General features: G+C 39.8%; 2 protein-coding genes across 3 annotated transcripts in view; both read left to right on the forward strand.

The window, feature by feature from the left end:
- Positions 1-1,034: 1,034 nt before the first annotated feature.
- Positions 1,035-3,962, forward strand: LOC103153140 (tripartite motif-containing protein 16-like). Its single transcript, XM_007573953.2, has one exon. It carries the CDS (start codon positions 1,051-1,053, stop codon positions 2,716-2,718), a length of 1,668 nt encoding a protein of 555 aa, XP_007574015.1. The 5' UTR covers positions 1,035-1,050; the 3' UTR covers positions 2,719-3,962.
- Positions 3,963-11,704: 7,742 nt separating this feature from the next.
- casq1b (calsequestrin 1b) overlaps positions 11,705-18,287 on the forward strand; it is an 18,656-nt gene continuing 12,073 nt past the window's right edge. Inside the window, exon 1 of one of the 2 annotated variants that reach the window (XM_007573954.2) lies at positions 11,705-12,088. In XM_007573954.2, the coding sequence (XP_007574016.1) occupies positions 11,849-12,088 (240 nt within the window). In that variant the 5' untranslated portion in view covers positions 11,705-11,848. The remainder of the gene's footprint in view (positions 12,089-18,287) is intronic. The other variant, XM_016661716.1, reaches the window with a different exon arrangement.

Here is an 18,287-nt window from a genome sequence, read left to right on the forward strand (position 1 = left end):
TACTGTTGGACATCAGTGAAGCATCGGACACTGTTGACCATGATATGTTGTTGACAGGACTGGGTTGAACTCTTTGGCACTGTACTTGAATCGTTAAAATCTTAACTAAGGAACACAAGCTTCTTTGCGTCAATAAGTAACTTTTCTTTGGAGTGACACTGAATCAACTCTTAATATCTACACGTTCTTTCTAGTTTAGACTACAAATAATATTAGCCACCTAACTACGCAGATGACACACAGCTGTACATAAAATACAATAAAACTGCTATTTAATTTAGTTTTTACACAGACAACATCACTTCTAAAACAGTTTAGAGTTTTAAAGTTTTTAAAGCCCCAAAACAGAAATATTAATATGTTTCATAAGTTAAATATGAGAAGGTTTTGTGGTTATTCTGGTGTTGAAGCAGAGTTTTCTACCTAAATCAGACGTACAGGAAAAGATCTGCTGGAGTTTGGAGTCAAAGGACTCTGACCTCTGCCAGGAATGTTTGGTTGCAGCACCTCTGCCTGGTGAGAGACCAGTAAAGGTTTTACAGGTTTTTAAAAAGATTCATCACAAGCAACAACAAACTGAACTGATTTGGATATGATGCAAATATTGGACTCTACGACTGCACTCTAATGTCCTGTAGATATTGGAGTGAAGTAAGGAAACAGGCAACAGGTTTCTCTGAGCAACCAAACACATCCAGTTTCTTTAGCAGCAATTATCCTTATTTCATTATCTGATACTGTGAAAAGATCAGATGTTGAAGATTAGAGATTTGATAACTGAATCAGCTGTTCTGAACAGAAAACGGTTGTAAAGTCGGTTCAACTTTATTACTTTAACAGTCTTCCTCTTCCGGAAAAAGTCTGATATTCCTTCTTCCTCTTCCTGCTCTTAAACTCGTCTTGTAGCTGGGTGGATCCTGCATCTGCTGAAGCTGAAAGCTGATTGGCTGCAGCCTCTCTGCTCTGACATGTGATTCATAGATCAGAGCTCAAACCGGTTTCTGTTTTCAGGAAGTGAAACTAACACAGGTACTGTGACTGAGAGTAGAGATGGAGCAGAACCAGCTGGACAGAGAAACTTTCTCCTGTTCCATCTGCCTGGATCTACTGAAGGATCCGGTGATGATTCCCTGTGGACACAGCTACTGTATGAACTGTATTACAAGCTTCTGGGATGAAGGTGAGAGGAAGAAAAGTTACCACTGTCCTCAGTGCAGGAAAACCTTCTCATCAAGGCCTGAACTACAGAAGAACATCATGTTAGCAGCATTAGTGGAGCAGCTGAACAAGACTGGACTCCAAGCTGCTGCTGCTGATCACCGCTATGCTGGACCTGAAGATGTGGCCTGTGATGTCTGCAGTGGAAGAAAACTGAAAGCCATCAAGTCCTGTTTAGTCTGTCTGGCCTCTTACTGTGAGAAACACCTTCAGCCTCATTATGATTCAGCTCCTTTCAGGAAACACAAGCTGGTGGAGCCATCCAAGAACCTCCAGGAGAACATCTGCTCTAAGCATGATGAGGTGATGAAGATGTTCTGCCGCACTGATCAGAAGTGTATCTGTTATCTTTGCTCTGTGGATGAACATAAAGGCCATGACACAGTGTCAGCTGCAGCAGAAAGAACTGAGAGGCAGAGAGAGCTGGAGGAGAGACGGGGAAAAATCCAGCAGATGATCCAGAATCAGGAGAAAGATGTGAAGCTGCTTCAACAGGAGGTGGAGGCCATCAATCACTCTGCTGAGAAAACAGTGGAGGACAGCGAGAAGGTCTTCACCCAGCTGATCCGTCTCCTCCAGAAAAGAAGCTCTGAGGTGAAGCAGCAGATCAGATCCCAGCAGGAAACTGAAGTGAGTCGAGTCAAAGAGCTTCAGGAGAAGCTGGAGCAGGAGATCACTGAGCTGAAGAGGAAAGACGCTGAGCTGGAGCAGCTCTCACACACAGAGGATCACAACCAGTTTCTCCTCAACTACCCCTCACTGCCAGCACTCAGGGAGTCGACACACTCATCCAGCATCAACATCCGTCCTCTGAGACACTTTGAGGATGTGACAGCAGCTGTGTCAGAGCTCAGAGAGAAACTACAGGACGTCCTGAGAGACTCATGGACAAACATCTCACTGATGGTCACTAGGGTGGATGTTCTGCTGTCAGAACAGGAACCAAAGAGCAGAGCTGGATTCTTAAGATGTTCATGTGAAATTACCTTGGATCCAAACACAGCACACCCACAGCTGGTACTATCAGAGGGAAACAAGAAGGCAATAGTTACGGCTCAACATCAGTCTTATTCTAATCATCCAGACAGATTCACTTATTTTGCTCAGGTTGTGAGTAGAGAGAGTCTGACTGGACGTTGCTACTGGGAAGTGGAGTGGAGCAGGGCATGGATTCATGTAGCAGTAGCATACAAGAATATCAGCAGAGCAGGACGTGGAAAAGTATGTAGATTTGGAGATAATGACAAATCTTGGGCTTTATTATGTCACCAAAACAGTTTTAAATTTGGTCACAACGACATCTGGACCTCCATCTCAGGTCCAGCTTTCTCCAGATTAGGAGTGTACCTGGATCACACAGCAGGTATTCTGTCCTTCTACAGCATCTCTGAAACTATGACTCTCCTCCACAGAGTTCAGACCACATTCACTCAGCCGCTACTGGCCGGAGTTGGGATTTGGGAGATTGGATCCTCTGCAAAGTTCCATAAACCTAACTAGATTTGCTCTCTTCTCTTATTATTGACCAAGGATAATTGTTCTGATGTCTCTGATCTTTTGTTCTTCTATATTTTTCTGGTTTAAACGTAGTTCTATGTGTCTTCATTATATCAATTTTCTTCCCCTTATCCGGTGTCAGGTCAGCTGCAAAGCGCTCCAGTGAATGCTGTAGATCATGACATGATGAAGCCAATAGGACCACATCATCTGCAAAAAGCAGAGATGTGATCCAATGATTTTCATCTTTAGATATTTGATTCATGCTTTTGTTTTGATTTAGTTCAAGGTTTATATTAAAAATATTAAAAGTCACAATAACTACTTAAAGTTTCATGTTTTCTTGAAGATGTGATATGGGAAGAATAATTGCAGAGAATAAACTCTGATTGCAAATGAGGAGACAAAGGTTAGATGTTCAGCTCTGCTCTGCATTCTGCAGGCCGTAAAATTTTGAAAGCCCTCATGCTCTTTTCTGCTCCAAAACAGCACAGCTTAAGTCAAGAGAACTTTACCCAATTTGACTCACCTTATCCCAGTGTCCCCTAACTCATTCGATAACTTGTTCACTTGGTTTTTAAACCACTTTACAAAATCAACTGCTCCTCCTCTTTGGTCTTTAGACCTATGAGTCCTCAGATTCATGGGCGTACATCCCCTCAGGACCGTTATGTAGATGGAGACCCAAGATTCGGTTCAGGTCACTCTCATCAAAACCTTCAGACTTTACGTCATCTGTACTGCAGCTTTGAAGATTTTATGTTCCTAAGTTTTGTATGTCTCACAGTAGTTTAAAAATAATCCTGACTGACTCAGTAAAGTATATAGATACTGATTGTGGCAGACTGGCCATTGGAAGCTTGCAAGTGTGGAAACTTCAGTTTTGAGGCGGAACTTAGTGAAAATAGTCGGAGTTTTGCGAGAGTAAGTGTTTAGGTACCCCAGAATGGTTGCCACAGGAGATTTAAGGATTCCTCAAACATCCATGAAAGATTCAAAGCAACACTCCAGGTACGGTTTTTATGGGGGAATAACATCATAAAATGCATCATACCGTGTCAGTAAGAATTAATCATTTCTACAGGTGACCACAGGCTCTACATGTTATTTTACCTTTTATGTGTATTAGTATAAAACTGCAAGATAATTCCACAATGTATTCTTCTTCGATTGAGAACATGCAGTAATTATCCATATAGGGCTCTTTTTATTGCTGAATGTGATTTTTTTTTTTTTTTTTTTTTTTTTTTTTTTTTTTAACACACCCTGTTTCCAAAAGCCATCAGGCCATGACTTAAACTTCAGCATTTTTCTTTCTGGTTCAAGTCAACTCACACCTTTTTTAGTCACACACTTACTACGGCATGTATACACATCCTACACACACCAACTGTTCGGTCTGAAGCTTGATCCCTCGGTCTGTCAGGGTTTTGGTTACTTAGCAACATCCCATATACCAGTCGCCGACCAACTGTCAAAGAGTCTCTTCATATTGACATTTATTTGCAGAGGGTAAATTCTGTCAGACTGCTGAATCGAGCATCACGTCTACAACTGAAAATGAACCATTTTCTTCTGTTCAGGGACATCTGCCATTAAACGTCCTTAAAATGAGCAGAACCGTCAGTGGCTCTAATTATGTGCATGCCTTCTCTAGGCCCCTGTGAATACAAATAGTGTGAGCCAGTGTGGGTGAAGTGACACTAGGGATTTTTTTCACAGCTGCTTTTTTGTGAAAAATAATGTGCTTTTTTAGAAAAAGTCAGCAACCTGGAGTCGATGGATGTCTTGGCAACGCACAGCTGCAGTTCCTTGGGAGGCAATTGTTTTCCAGATTTGATATGTGAAAGAAAACAAGAATATAATAAATAATCACTAAAGTTTCAGCATCAGTTAATACATGATTTTTATTTTGACAGGACTGAAAAAGTATGCATAAAGTTAATTCTGCGTTACAATTGTGTCGGAAATATTGGCACCACATGGCACCGACTTGGTATTTATCACAACTGAAGAAGCTAGCCTCGGTCAAAAGTCCAAGTTCGAACGTTTTGGCTCCTTACACTTTGCAATGAATCTTCACCAGATAAGGGAGCTTAACGGTAAAGACTGATAGATATGCAGTGAGAAGAACAACAGGTGGGAATTCGAACCCAGCAGCAGCAAACACTGCTAACTGCTTGGTCTTGCCATGCCACCTTCAGGTCACTGGTCAGGATTCTGGTCATCCTTTGCAAGAACTCAAGAGGTTGATCAGCTAAAGCTATTCCTCTGTCTGCATTCCCCAGAATGCTGTGCGGTTCTAGCTATCCAGAACGGCTGGATAGTAAATAGCAGTTCAGTGAAATTATCAATATTCTATCAGACTTACTACTGATATTGATCACATGATTATCGTGATAGACATTGTTATTGTTTTATTGCCCAGTCCTGTAATGTGTTAATTCAGGTTCAACAGTATAGTTAACATTTCATCTAATCAGAATGTCAAAAAGGAGCAACATCACTGCAGCAAACGGCTGCATGGACTGAACTGAGTCACTTTTTTCAGTTTTTATGTCTTTGAAAGATACTCAGAGTTGCTTTTGAATCATAATAAATGGAACATTGACCAACATATTTGTACTGATGATTTTTAAAATGGCACTCCTTAAATTGTAATGTCTGTTGCTGGTTTCTTTATTGGTGAATGTATACTGTCTTTGTTACTTTATATTTTTGTGTTCTTATGATGTAAAGTGCTTTGAATTGCCTTGATGATGAAATGTGCTATACAAATAAACTTGATTGATTGATTGATTGATTGATTGATTGATTGATTGATTGATTGATTGATTGATCAATGAAAATCAATCGATCGTTAGATTGATTGCTTGATTGAAATTTGCAGGTCATATGCCATGTCAGGAAATACAAACTACTCCCTCTCTATTTTATGATTTTAAAGAAACAATGCGACTTTTGACTCACTCAGAGCCACTGCAAACAAAATAAAATTACTTTTCAGAAAATGTCATGACTAAACTGACAAAAATTTCATATCAAAGAAACACATTTTTAGTCTGCTGTTGTGTTTTTCTTTCTTCTTTAGTGGCTTGAACATGATTTCTAAATGGATGCACAAATTATCTCCCGCTACAAATCTTTAGGTGTCTGTTTTTATGGATGCACATTTGAACATTAGAGCAATTGTCTGCCTTGTTTTTGAATTTCCCAAACTTTTGTCAAGCTAGTGTGTTTGCATGTGTCAGCGCTGGCGACAGTGTTAGCGTTGTGTGAACTGAGACACTTAGCAACATTTCTGACAGCATACGGAGCGTGGGCGTAGGACAGCGAGGGTGCAACAACCAGGGCCAGACCGGTCGCAGTGGGAGGTGGGAGTCTGTGTGTGTGCGTGCGTGTGTGCATGTGTGTGAGTTTAAGGGGGCTCGTTGGGGTGGGGGGGAGGCGTGACTGACTTCAACCCTGATCTGGCTGATTATTCAGATCTGATTAAAGTGTGAGTCAAGTAAACATTTTAGCGAACATGTTACATCTTCTTTTTGTAAATCAGAAGTAAAAACAAGTATGTATGCAGTTGAAATGTATGTTTATCTTTCTGCCGTTTTTCCATTTTTTTTCTCCCCAAACCAAAGTAAAGAAGTCTCAAAAGTACTTGCACTATTTGAAAATGTTTTCATTTTCTTACATCACATACAGCCACACAATTCAGTGCATAATTTTGAAGTGCAAGAAAAATTGTAATTTTTCACAAAAGTCTGAAAAGAGGGGTGTGCATGCCCATTTACTCCAGTATTCTTAAATAAATGTAGTCAATTGATTATTAAAGGAAGATGGCAGGTAGGAAAAAGGTTTTAACACGTCTCAACCTTTTAACATTTCATTAAGATCAGTTCAGTCTGTCTACTGAAATTTGGAAAATAAGTAAAGTAAAACATCCAAAAGTGGTCATCTGCTTAAACTGTGAGATTAGTCTTTAATCGCAAATCTGGTCTTTATGAAGGAGAGGCCATGATAAAGATATTGTTGAAAAAAAACCTAATGAAATCCTGAATGCCACAAGTCAAGTTGTTTCCATGGCAAATTGGCAAATACGTGGGAAAATGGAGCACTGGTCCGATGAGATCAAAACTTTTTGATCTCCAGTCAAAGCAGTTTGTGGAGAAAAACTAACTCAAGATATTAACTTGAATATCCTGGTGGACGACCAAGAAAATAAAACTGGAGCTACAATGGAATGGTTTGGATCGGAGTATATCCATGTATTAGAAAGGATTAGTCAAAGTCCAGACCTGTTTCCCACTCAAAATCTGTGGCAAGACTTGAATATTTCTGTTCACAGATGCTCTCCATCCAATCTGACTAATTCATTGAGAAAAACGTCTTAAGTCATGGAAAGCTGACAGAGCCATACCTTGAGACATGAAAAGAAAGGTTTTTAACTCAGTTATCAATGAGCTTCTCCATGTCATACATCAACTTCTAGTTCCACCTCCTAATTATGCACTGCTTTGTGTTGATTTACCAGAGAAATTAGATTATTCTTCATGGTTATGACATGACAAAATACAAAAATGTTCAAAGATTACAAATGTTTTTCGTAGGCATCATTGATAATATGTTAAGATTAGGGCTGTTAAAATAATCACATCCACTATTTGCGTTATTTTTTTTTTTTACTTTGATAGAAATAAGTTAAATGCAACAATTATTTTAAGAGGTGCCCCCTCCGTGTTGCCGTATCTCACTTTTGTTTGCTCATTCAAACTATCAATGGATAAAAAGCAACATCTGATAAAACTTAGTCATTTTCAATGTGTCACAATCCGTGTTTCTGTGTGTTTATTTTTGAGTTTTTTCCTGTGTAGTCCTGTTCCTGTGAGTCTCAGTCCTGTCCTCCCCGTTGATTGCTCCCCAGGTGTGTCTCATTCCCCTGATTACCCCATGTGTATTTAAACCCACCTGTTGTCTGTGTTCCTCGTCGGGTCCTTGTCTATGTCTATTGTCTTACGAATGTTGGCATTAGCGCATTGTTTCAGTTCTTGTGTCAGTTGCTACCGGTATTTAGCTGGGTGCTTGTTGTCTGCCGTGCTGCCTGCTCTGGACTGTTTACCGAGCATTATCTTAATTAAAATCATCATCTTCACCATGACCTGGGTCTCTGCGTTCATCTCCTCACCCTCAACTACACCGTTCATTCATGACACAATGTTTCAAGCCAAAAAATGAATGTATATAATGCACTTTAGCTAAGTTACATTCTGTTTTTTTTATACTAAATTTATTTTAATACTTTTAAACAGTATGTCTGAGAAAAAAAGCAAAAGTCCCTTGTGTCATTACTTAGTTGATGCCTGGATCATCTTTAAGTGACTAATTGCTATTTTTTGTTTTTACGGATTTGCAATGAATTAGTTAATTTTTATCAATCCATTAACAGCTCTTGTTTAAATAAGTCAAACGCTGGAGAGATTTTAAGGGTTTTTAGTTTTCTGAAGCAAACACCTGTGTTAAGTCAGGTTTTTATTTATATCTTGGATAAGAAAAAAACGTAACCTAATTTTTAAAGCACTAATAAATTAATAAGTTTGATCACTTTCTGAATGCATTATGCTTTTGTGTATGATATATGATTCTGTGTAATCCTCTAATGCTATTAATTAATTAATGTTTGAATATTGGGTGAAAAAAAAGACAACTGAGCTGTTTTCATTTTTCAGCCTGCTATTATTTCTCGTTCACCATCATTTTTAGCATTCCTTTCATTCTCTCTCACTATATTTCTTCCTCTTTTTTTCCACGACACCTTCCTCCCCCCTCCCCACAGCTCTTTGTCCCTGTGAGAGAGCCTTTAGATCTCGTTAGCGTCCAGACGCTGCATGTCGCACTTTCACCCTGTGAAATGAGGAAGGAGGTGGTGGACGATCTCATTTCAAACCTGGTTTGACCGAATTAAGTGCTGAAGGCAGTTAAATAAAAAGCCACTCACGTGAGCATAATAACCCAAAAACCAATGAATTTCCGACAGTTTTCATGTACATTGCAATAATAATTTGAATACTGTGTTGTTTTTTTATGACAAATGTCAAAGAAGAAAACTTTCACAGACTTCTTAAGCATCGGTTTAAGTCAGTGTGTGCTTATTCCGGCTTTTTTTTTTTTACCCTACAACTCAAAACCTAGTTGCCGTAGCAACAGCAGACACAGCTTAATGACCTGTACATAAAAACCACACAGATGTTATTATGACTCACCTTGCTTCTGAGTTTCAAAACGCGCCGAGAGGAGACAAAGGAGCTGTAATTGGGCGAATGTGGGTCAATTGGAGCTTCTGCCAGAGGGGGGAGCCGTTTACCATAGAGGGGTAACTGCCGAACGGCTCCATTAATGAAGAAGGCATTTTGATACTTCCTGCCTGTTGCAGTATGGAGAGAGAGAGGGGAAAAAGCAGCTGTGAGTGACAGCAGAAGTCTAATGAAGCCATTCTCACTGATGATACACTGAGGATGGGAGCTGACTGTTAAAGAATTGGGAGCGAATTGCTTGTCAAAATCTGCTAGAAGGTTCCCTGATGAGGCTTTGACAAATCCCGCAGCCCGTCTTCTACTGTCTTCCGTCCTCACTTTTCAAAATGTTTAATACAGCGTCGGTAGGAGCGCTCAAAGGCTTCCAGTCAGCAGAATAGCTCTGCATCTCATAAATAAGAGGAAGAAACAGTAATTTGGTGGATTTGTTAAAGCTGTTAAAACACCGTCTTTGACTGATAGAAATAATTTACAAATCCATAGCCAATTTTTTCCAAGCTATTCTTTCACCAATAGCTCGCATTATTGGAGAAAATGTATAGTTTCACAATATGCTATTTGATTAAAAGATGTTAAAACTAGATGTGCTGGGTTGAAAATCTAGAATAAATTAGCCAAAAAGAAATAATAATAATAATAAACAAATTTAAAGATCAGGGCTTCAAACAAAATTACCAGGCTTGATTCTTTCCTCCATCCAGTACTTTCACAGGTCTGAGGTCAAGAAATACGTTACAAACATCTCAGAAAAAAACAAAGCATAGTTGTACTGTCACAACCTGCCTTTAAAAAGATAAAGAAAAAAATTTTGAGTGTAGACACATTTACATATTGTTTTTTGTATCCTTTTTAAGTTCCTAGACTTTATGTATTCATACTTGAAATTTGTATGCTGTGAAAGAAACTCGTGCACACAAACTTGGCCCGTAAAGCTGATTCTTTATCATGGATAAAGTCACAGTGTCAGAGCAGCTAGTAGCAATGAGCTTAAAACTTACAATCATAAGAAACGACTCACAGATCATTACTGAAGCACTTTGAAGTCCTTTGGGAGTTAATAAAGCACTACACAAGTACAGGTCATTTCCACACTGTACAGTATCTATATGCTGTTTTGCCAAACCCTCTCCCTACCCTTAAAGATGATTGTAAGCTAGCTGACTTGCATGCTAATAGTAGACATTAGATGGGGTTAATTGGACCCTGCAAGCTTTTTACCCTGTGCGCAGTCCCCTGGGGTCACAATGATCACGCCTGCACTTTTACAAGGTGTGTGGTTTCGGGAACTGATGGTCTGACAGGACAACCGCCCTCTCCCGCCCCCATTCCCACCCTCACCTCTTCCCCGCTGTCCAACTGTGACATCTGCTGCACTCCACCTGAGCGTTGTGCTAAGACCGCAAGAGGAATAAATCCACTTTTGGGTGAGAAAACCTAACATTAGTGTGACTCAACAACAGGATAGGTCCATATTCAACCCAATGCTGTGTTGGCTGTTTTAAGCATCATATTTCAAAAAAACTTATGAAATCAAAGAGGTGTGTTTGTTCAAAAAGATTCCCCTTGCATCAGAACGGTTTATAAACCTCCCGCAGTGACTCAAAGGTTTCAGAAGTTGTCTCATTCAAAGCCAGCACACTGTGGTGACGACCCGCCTGTGAAGCAGTGCCCAGCTCCCTTGTACCCCTTGCTGGCATTCAGATAAAAAAATAAAACAACAACAACAAAGAAACATGTATTCAGATCAGCTCATAACCCGGGTGAAATCAGCCCTCTGACAGCGGGAGAAAACAGATCGGATTACATACTGTTATTAATAGCCACCCTCTCCCCTTCTCTCATTATAAACTCACAGCTGACAGTGTCCTCCTCTGTCTGTGACATGCTCTGTGTGACTACTGTGTTAGGTCTGTCTGTTTTTATCGTTCCATTTTCCATCTCTTTCCCCCCTCAGGTTATAATGAACTTCACACTCTGGTCCAACGGCTGAGCAGGGACAAAGTGACACTGGGAGGCCATTATCTTCTACTTCAGTCCAACAGGGAATGTGGCTACAAAGCCTGCCAGAACATTAACAATATGAAGAACGTCATAGCTGCACTGCCATCACACTGATTGGTGCTTTTCTTTTGAGTTTGTTAATAGGCCAGTGGTTTGCAGATGCCCCTGGAAACAAGCTTATTTCTGCAATTTTGAGGGAACGTTGATGTCTCTGTTTTTGACATCTGGCTCTCAAAAGGCTTAATACATTTTGATGTTACAAGGAATTTTGTAATACCATCCTCTTAAGAAGATGACTTTTGGACTGAGTTTCTTTCCTTCTATTGTTGCAGAAGCTTCAGTTTGTTCCTCTGTGAAATTTCCAATCGGGTCTTGTTTGTCAGTTCCTTCTGTCTTACAAGAAATTCAACTGATCCACTAGTCTTCGTACACCCAACAGTAACACGGTCACTTCTCGTCTGAACAGCTTCAAACAGGTGTCAGTGAGGCCCCTCTAGACTTTAAATGTACCATGTGATATTTCTGACCTCCACTCACAAGTCCCCCCACTTTTACCCCTACTTTTTTTGGCAGCTCCATGTCCTGTGGACAAGGGTTGTCCCACCTAGATAGTCCCACCTCTTTGGCCAGTGATGTCAGCAAACCATGTGATATTCCTTTTATAAAGACAGTATCAATGTCAGACCTTCTCTTCTCCAGCTATTGTGGACAGGAATTGGACGTACTCTCCCATTAGGGGAAAGTAGAAACCATTTTAAGTGCTTTCTTGTCCTCCGAAACTCCCTCATCCAGAGGGCTTTGAGTTGTTTGTACTGCTAACAATCACCATGAAGTGGACATGGGTGTTTTTAGGGTTCTACTTCCTCTCTTTGGGAGCACTGTCTTTGGGAGAGAAGGGCTTGGAGATCCCCGAGTATGACGGCAAAGACCGTGTCCATACCCTCACTGCCAAGAACTACAAGTCCATCATGAGGAAGTACGACGTAATGGTGATCTACTACCACAAAAATGTGGATGGGAATCGAAGCGCCATGAAGCAGCTTCAGATAGAGGAACTGGCTTTGGAGGTGGGTCTCTGCTGCAGGTTGAGAGCAAATGAATCCGTGATGTGTTGATGTCAATGGTCAAGACGAGAGGAGGGGGCTGGTTTCAGAGGGGAAATGTGGCTTTAGGTTACACTTCCTGGATCATTTGTAGTTTCTTTGGAACTACAAACTAAGATAAGAAAGAGTATATTGGACAATCACATCGTCGGCTCTCTGGTACACCTAGTATTAGATTTTGATTATTTTAGAATGCAGCAAAGAACGTATCTATGAATTAAAACCATAGACCTGAGGAAGTGCATTCCTTCCTTCAACCATCATTGATGGTTTGGACGTTCTGCTATGCAATAGGTAGGTCGCTGGTTCAATTCCCGGTCCATCCGCTCTCGTCATTTGTGTCTTTGGACAAAACACTTCACCCGTCTTGCCTGCTGGTGGTGGGCAGAAGAGTCAATGGTGCAAAACAGCAGACCCGCTTCTGTTGGACTGCTCCAGGGTGGCTGTGGCTACAATCCAGTAGCTTGCCCTCATCAGCTAGTGAATATTCCCTTTGAGATTTCAATTTGACATATAAATGGCATTACAAATAAAATATATTATTATTATTATTACACACTTCTTTCGGGTTGATATTTCTAAGCAGAAATCATTACTATTACTAAACATGCTAAACATTAGTTGTCAACTGATATGTCAATGTCAACAATTTAATTTTCTTTTATCTTCTCCCTCAGTCTGAGTAACTTCCACCTGGAAGTTATCAAATGTATTAGTATAGGATATTGTTTTTCACAGTGCTGTGATGTTTTTCAGCCACCATTTATGTAAAAACTTCAGTCACGCGGTACATCAGCAGATAGAACTAAAACAGAGGTGTTGAGGGTTTTGAACAGTGTTTTTCTTTTTTCATAAATACATCCAAAGAGCTCTTTTATCACAAAGCCAGAAAAAATGCACCTGAGTCCAGCACTCTGCCAGTACACCAGTTAACCACAGCAACCTGCTGCCTTTCCAGAATGGCAGTGTCTCCTTACATCAGCAGAGTGTAGCTTACACTGGGCCCTCATAAGTCACCTCTGTAAATAGCCTGAGACAGTCCTGCATGCTGAGCAAGAGACTAAAAGCTCTCGTGAGACAGAGTGAAAGTTCAGAGCCATATTTCACATGGGCAGTTGGCCCTTCCCTGTATCTGCTACCACATAAACGCTGCTGTGTTGCTAAGATGTGTTACATTATCCTGTGGGTGTAGACTGAAGTCCCAAACCACTTACAGTTACACACAAAGTTGTTGGGTCTGATCAATTTCCCAACAAAGCTGCCAAGGTGGAGAGAGAGAGAGAAGAGCAGAGCTCTACTGTACTTTTGCTCTTCCTGACTGCCTGCCAGCTGTGGCTATTCATCCAATCAGAGATCACTCAGAGGGGACACTTAAAATAGCTGATCATTGACACCTAAGTATCCGGAAGTATAAATAAATTAATTGCAGGCTCAAGGACACATTACACTGTCAAAACATTATTATTATTTAAAATTCCCTTAATAATAATGATAATCTTTTCTCTGATCCCTTCTTTAAGATGCAACATAAAAAAAAATCAGTCACACTAACAAAAATAAATAAATTTTCTTATTTAGCAGCTGTATATGAACAGACATTAGATAAACTGACAAACCGCTCATATGGTTTACTTGTAATGTAAACCATATGAGCATGTCATCACCAATTATGCTACATTTAAACAATAAATTATAAAGCATAGTTTACTCCTTGAACACTTTACATCAGCATTAAACCCCACACTGTGCAATAAACGAGCCAACATTGTGCTAATTAGCTGCCTACAAAATCACTAGCATTTTCATTAATTTGAACAAAAAAAAGAAAAGAAAGAAAGAAAAACACATGTAAAACAACACAAATATATCTCTATAGCTTACAACATTCAACATCAACTCACCTCATTGGGCAATACTCCAAAACGCAAGTTAGACGTAGTTTTAAGGTTAATTTAACTTGCTTGGTTCAGCTGAAGGCGCAGACGTCAAGTTTTGGACTTGAGAATACGGGAAATGTCGCCGTCCGGTGCTGCGGTCATAGCGGGGCCTGGTTGATGGAGGGCTAACATGAGAGCTGAGGAGGACCGGGGGGCACAATACGGGATATTTACGGGAAAATAACAATACGGGAGCACGGCGAGAACAGGGAGTAGAAAACGGTAGTTTCCCTGCCAAAATGAGAGACTTGACAGGTATGTGAAGGCGACATAAAACACTTTCGGACAGCCGTCAAGTTACGTCCGGTGCGCTGTCACGTTCCTTCAACTCCATATGAAATTATCTCTAGAGCCTATAGAGCCATATCCTAGAGCCCCCAGGTGGAATGGGAATCCAGCAATACCAACTCAGATATCGAACCAAACAAGGACTGCATCCAGTATTGAGGGACTAGAGAACAATGAACACGGAAGGAGAATAAGGCACAGTTGGATCCGATGGTTTGATACTATCTAAGCTGACTCAGTGACTCAGTGTTCCAAGAACAACAAATGGCAATTTCTTCCAAAACTAGAAACCCAAGATATAACATTTGAATTACTATGGCAAATTATAAGCTCACATTTTAATGACAGAGGAAGGGAAAGAAGTAGAGCACTACTGCATCCTCAACTAAAAAAAGGTCTATCATGTAAAGCTGCTTTTATGATTGACGGTAAATTAGTCTTAGATTTGAATAAGATCTACATGTGTGTAGATCTCTGAGACAGGAAACCCTTACGCTTAAAAAAATTGCAAATGATCAACATTCTCAGCCTTTGAAGAAAAGCAGAACTACCTGTTTTGTATCTCCTCTAAATTGAGGTGCACATACTCCTTGTTCACAGCAGAAATCCCACATGGTGGACTACTTTCTGACTGTGTAGCACACAAACCCCAACATCCCAAAAGCCAGAACATAATCCTTTTCCTCATGTCTCAATGGGGACAGAAAAAAGCAAAGAGGTTTTTTGTGTTTTTTTCATTATTTTCAATGTAGTCCTGAACTATGTTTTCTTATAATTTTAAAGCTGATCTTTCAGCTTCAATAAAAATAAATAACTAAATAAAACAGAGATGTGATTAAATATTCTTTAAAAAATAAAGTGAAAGGACAAAAAGGGAAACTCTTTTTCAGGAGGTCATTTTTCTTTTCAGCTGCACAACTCACAGCTTTCAGCTTAATTTTGTTCTTCAGGTGTTACCTAGAAGGAAGTTCTAAATTGAGAAATTATTTTTATTTTATTAGTTTCGACAACAGTTACGTTCAGGTAAAGTGTTTTCCTTTGCTGGCAGGCGAGTCGGTCGTTCAGTCTTCTTGAATTTGTTCCATACTCCCTCCCTCCCTTTTGGATTTGAGGATTAGTAAAAAAGCTTTAGCCTAATTAATAAAAGGCTTACAGCTACACTTTGCTGGTGAATGTCAAATCCCAACAGGGTTCACCACTGTGATTGCATATTTCTTTAATCACATCCAGCAAAGACTGCTGCTTACAAAAACAAAAGCCTGTTAACGCCTGGGTACAGGGCCGCTTCTGAAACTGATCTGGGAAATGTGTCAGGCATCAAATCAAAGGAAAGATCAAATATCGCCCAATACCGTCTTTATGGAACTGTGCTAAAGACATAAAACTTCACCGAATCTTAGAAGAAAAAAAAATCTGTACTAATTGTGTGAACACATCTGAACAACTAATCAAAATTAAATGTAAGGAATTTCTAACTTCAACATCAAATTGTTAAAGATTTAAGTACTACATTCACTCTGCATATGTTCAACTTTCATTTCTTTTGTTCAGAATAATTTATAAATTATCCTTTTTTTTTTTCCTCACCCTGACTGTGCTTCAGCGTTTCCCTCCCATCTCTCTCATCTGTAGCAGGGAATGTCTTCGTATCATTTATTCATGGGAGAAAAATGTCAAGGAAATGGGGGGGGATCAGAGGGCGCCATGAAAAATTCAAATGTGAATCTCTTGACTTTGAAACCCAGACGTATGGCTCCTCGTTCCACCCGGAGCTGGATGTGAATAAAGATAAAGCTTAACATCAGAACGACGTCGCTGATGATGTGTTGCTATTGGTATTTTCAAGTCATAGCAGATGCACGTTGTTGTATGATCAAGTAAAGGTGTCATTACAAAAATAAACCCAAAATTAACCTTGCATCCATCAGCTATTTGTATTTTTTCAAAACTATTTGGCTTTGGAGAAGTTAGTTTGCTCACAGGAATGTGAGTAAACCAGAGGGGTTTGGTATTCTGCTCTCTGCAGCCATGACTAAAAACCTGAACGTCATCTATCAGGTTAATAAATCCCATTAAGGCCCAGGTCTCTAATCTCCACCTGGATATTTTTGCTTATTTTAATTGTTAAAAAAGGTCTTTAAATGTCCATGCGAGTAAATAATTTGGCCCATTTCTCCATAACAACTGGAACTTTCAATATTTAGCAGTTATTTACAATTTACAGTTAAAGTGACCATCACAGTTGGAGACCGTGCAAAAATCTCTGGTGGAATTTTAGTAAGGCAGGCGCAACACACACACCCATTCATGTAGTTGAGATCTTTGTACATGAAGAGTGGGTTATTAATCAGGAACACTGCCAGAAGCTGGTGTCTGGCCATTAATCACATCTGTAGTCGGCTTTAACTGTTTAACACTGTTGTACTAAACACTACAGATACTTGTCATAAAATGCTTGAATAGTTTAAGGAATGCTGGAGGTCATTGAAAGCAAAACTTTGGGTTTATCCGCATCCAAACAGTGGCTCAATTCTATATTTTCCCAGTAAACTTAATTTACAGTAGGATTTGGATAAATTCATGTTCAACCATCTGCAGTCAGCCTCTGTAGCCTTCAAAGTAATCTGATGTCATTTTTACCTATGGTAAACCGTATTAACACAACATATAAAATCTTGACGAAATGTGATTAAAAACTTTGCTGTAACAAACCAACAGGAATATTATTGCTACTTTTAGCAGTGAGATCTGCAGCTGTTGACGGTATTAATGAACTCGTAGTAGGAAACAAACAAGCCCAAGAAGGTTTCCATCTTTACCGACGTCTGGTTCGGTTTGTTTGTCTCTTTGAATGATTCCTCAGAACGTTTGGATTCAAGTCTTTGCTACACTCACTACCTGAACCTGGATGCTTGAGTATTTTCTTCCCCCGGTGTGTGATTGCTCTTGTTTTGCTAGTTGTTACCGTGATGTTCCCCCCCGTCACGAGTGAAGATGTTCCCATTTAAGCCCTAAATATCCCAGTTTTCTCAGTACCCCCTACGGCTAGCTAACACCTAAATCACTGTGTGGACGTGGGGACTCTCAGGCCTCCAGTCAATTACCCAGCTTGTTGTGATCACCCGCATGCTTGGTGGAATCAGGAGAGATTCTGAGTTTAGAAGGTAAAACTGCTGTGTGACAGATCAGTAATTCCACTGATTCCTCTCCTAGTTGACTGTTATCTCCGTTCAACAAAGTCTGTCGAGTGTTTTGTTTCACTGGAAACAAAATGCTTGACAAATATAGAAACAGAACAGAATAGACTTTATTGACCCCCAAAGGGAAATTGCTTGTTAGTTGACAAGTTACTCCATCCAAAGTCTTAAATATTAATAACAAAAATATAACAATAAGAGATCAAGTTTTTTTTTTTTTTTTTTAAAAGTATATATTTTTATTTTTTCAAAATGATCTCTAAAGCCACTTTAGAATATTTTCTCTATGCTGAAGCGTGCAGCAGTCGTGATCTACATGGGTGTTTCTGAGTGTTTTAGATTCTGTTGTGACTGAATTTTTCATGCTCACCACAGTGCAGTGTTGTGTAACGGCTCAGCGTGGCGCGTCGTGACGTTTTACTTACTTACTAATTTACTGACTGGCTGTGGAGGAAATGCACACTCAACTTTATACGGACCCCGGGGCACACGCTCCGAGATGCAGCGTTCCCTTGGAGAAACATTAAATCCTACTGTTTAGAAACAGAAATCACACTTGAATTTTTCAGTTGCTTCCATTTGCACCCATTCATCCATCCATGGATAAAAACATCAAGGCGTATCTTTGGGATTTTATGTGACACGTCAGCATAATTGTGAAACTGCGAACATTATTTCCATTTTTCTTAAAAAAAATTTGAAAAACAATAGCCATATTTGTACTCAGAGCTCATTATGCTG

The sequence above is a fragment of the Poecilia formosa genome, unplaced genomic scaffold (genome assembly GCF_000485575.1).
Source record: "Poecilia formosa unplaced genomic scaffold, Poecilia_formosa-5.1.2 Scaffold341, whole genome shotgun sequence".
NCBI lineage: Eukaryota > Metazoa > Chordata > Actinopteri > Cyprinodontiformes > Poeciliidae > Poecilia > Poecilia formosa.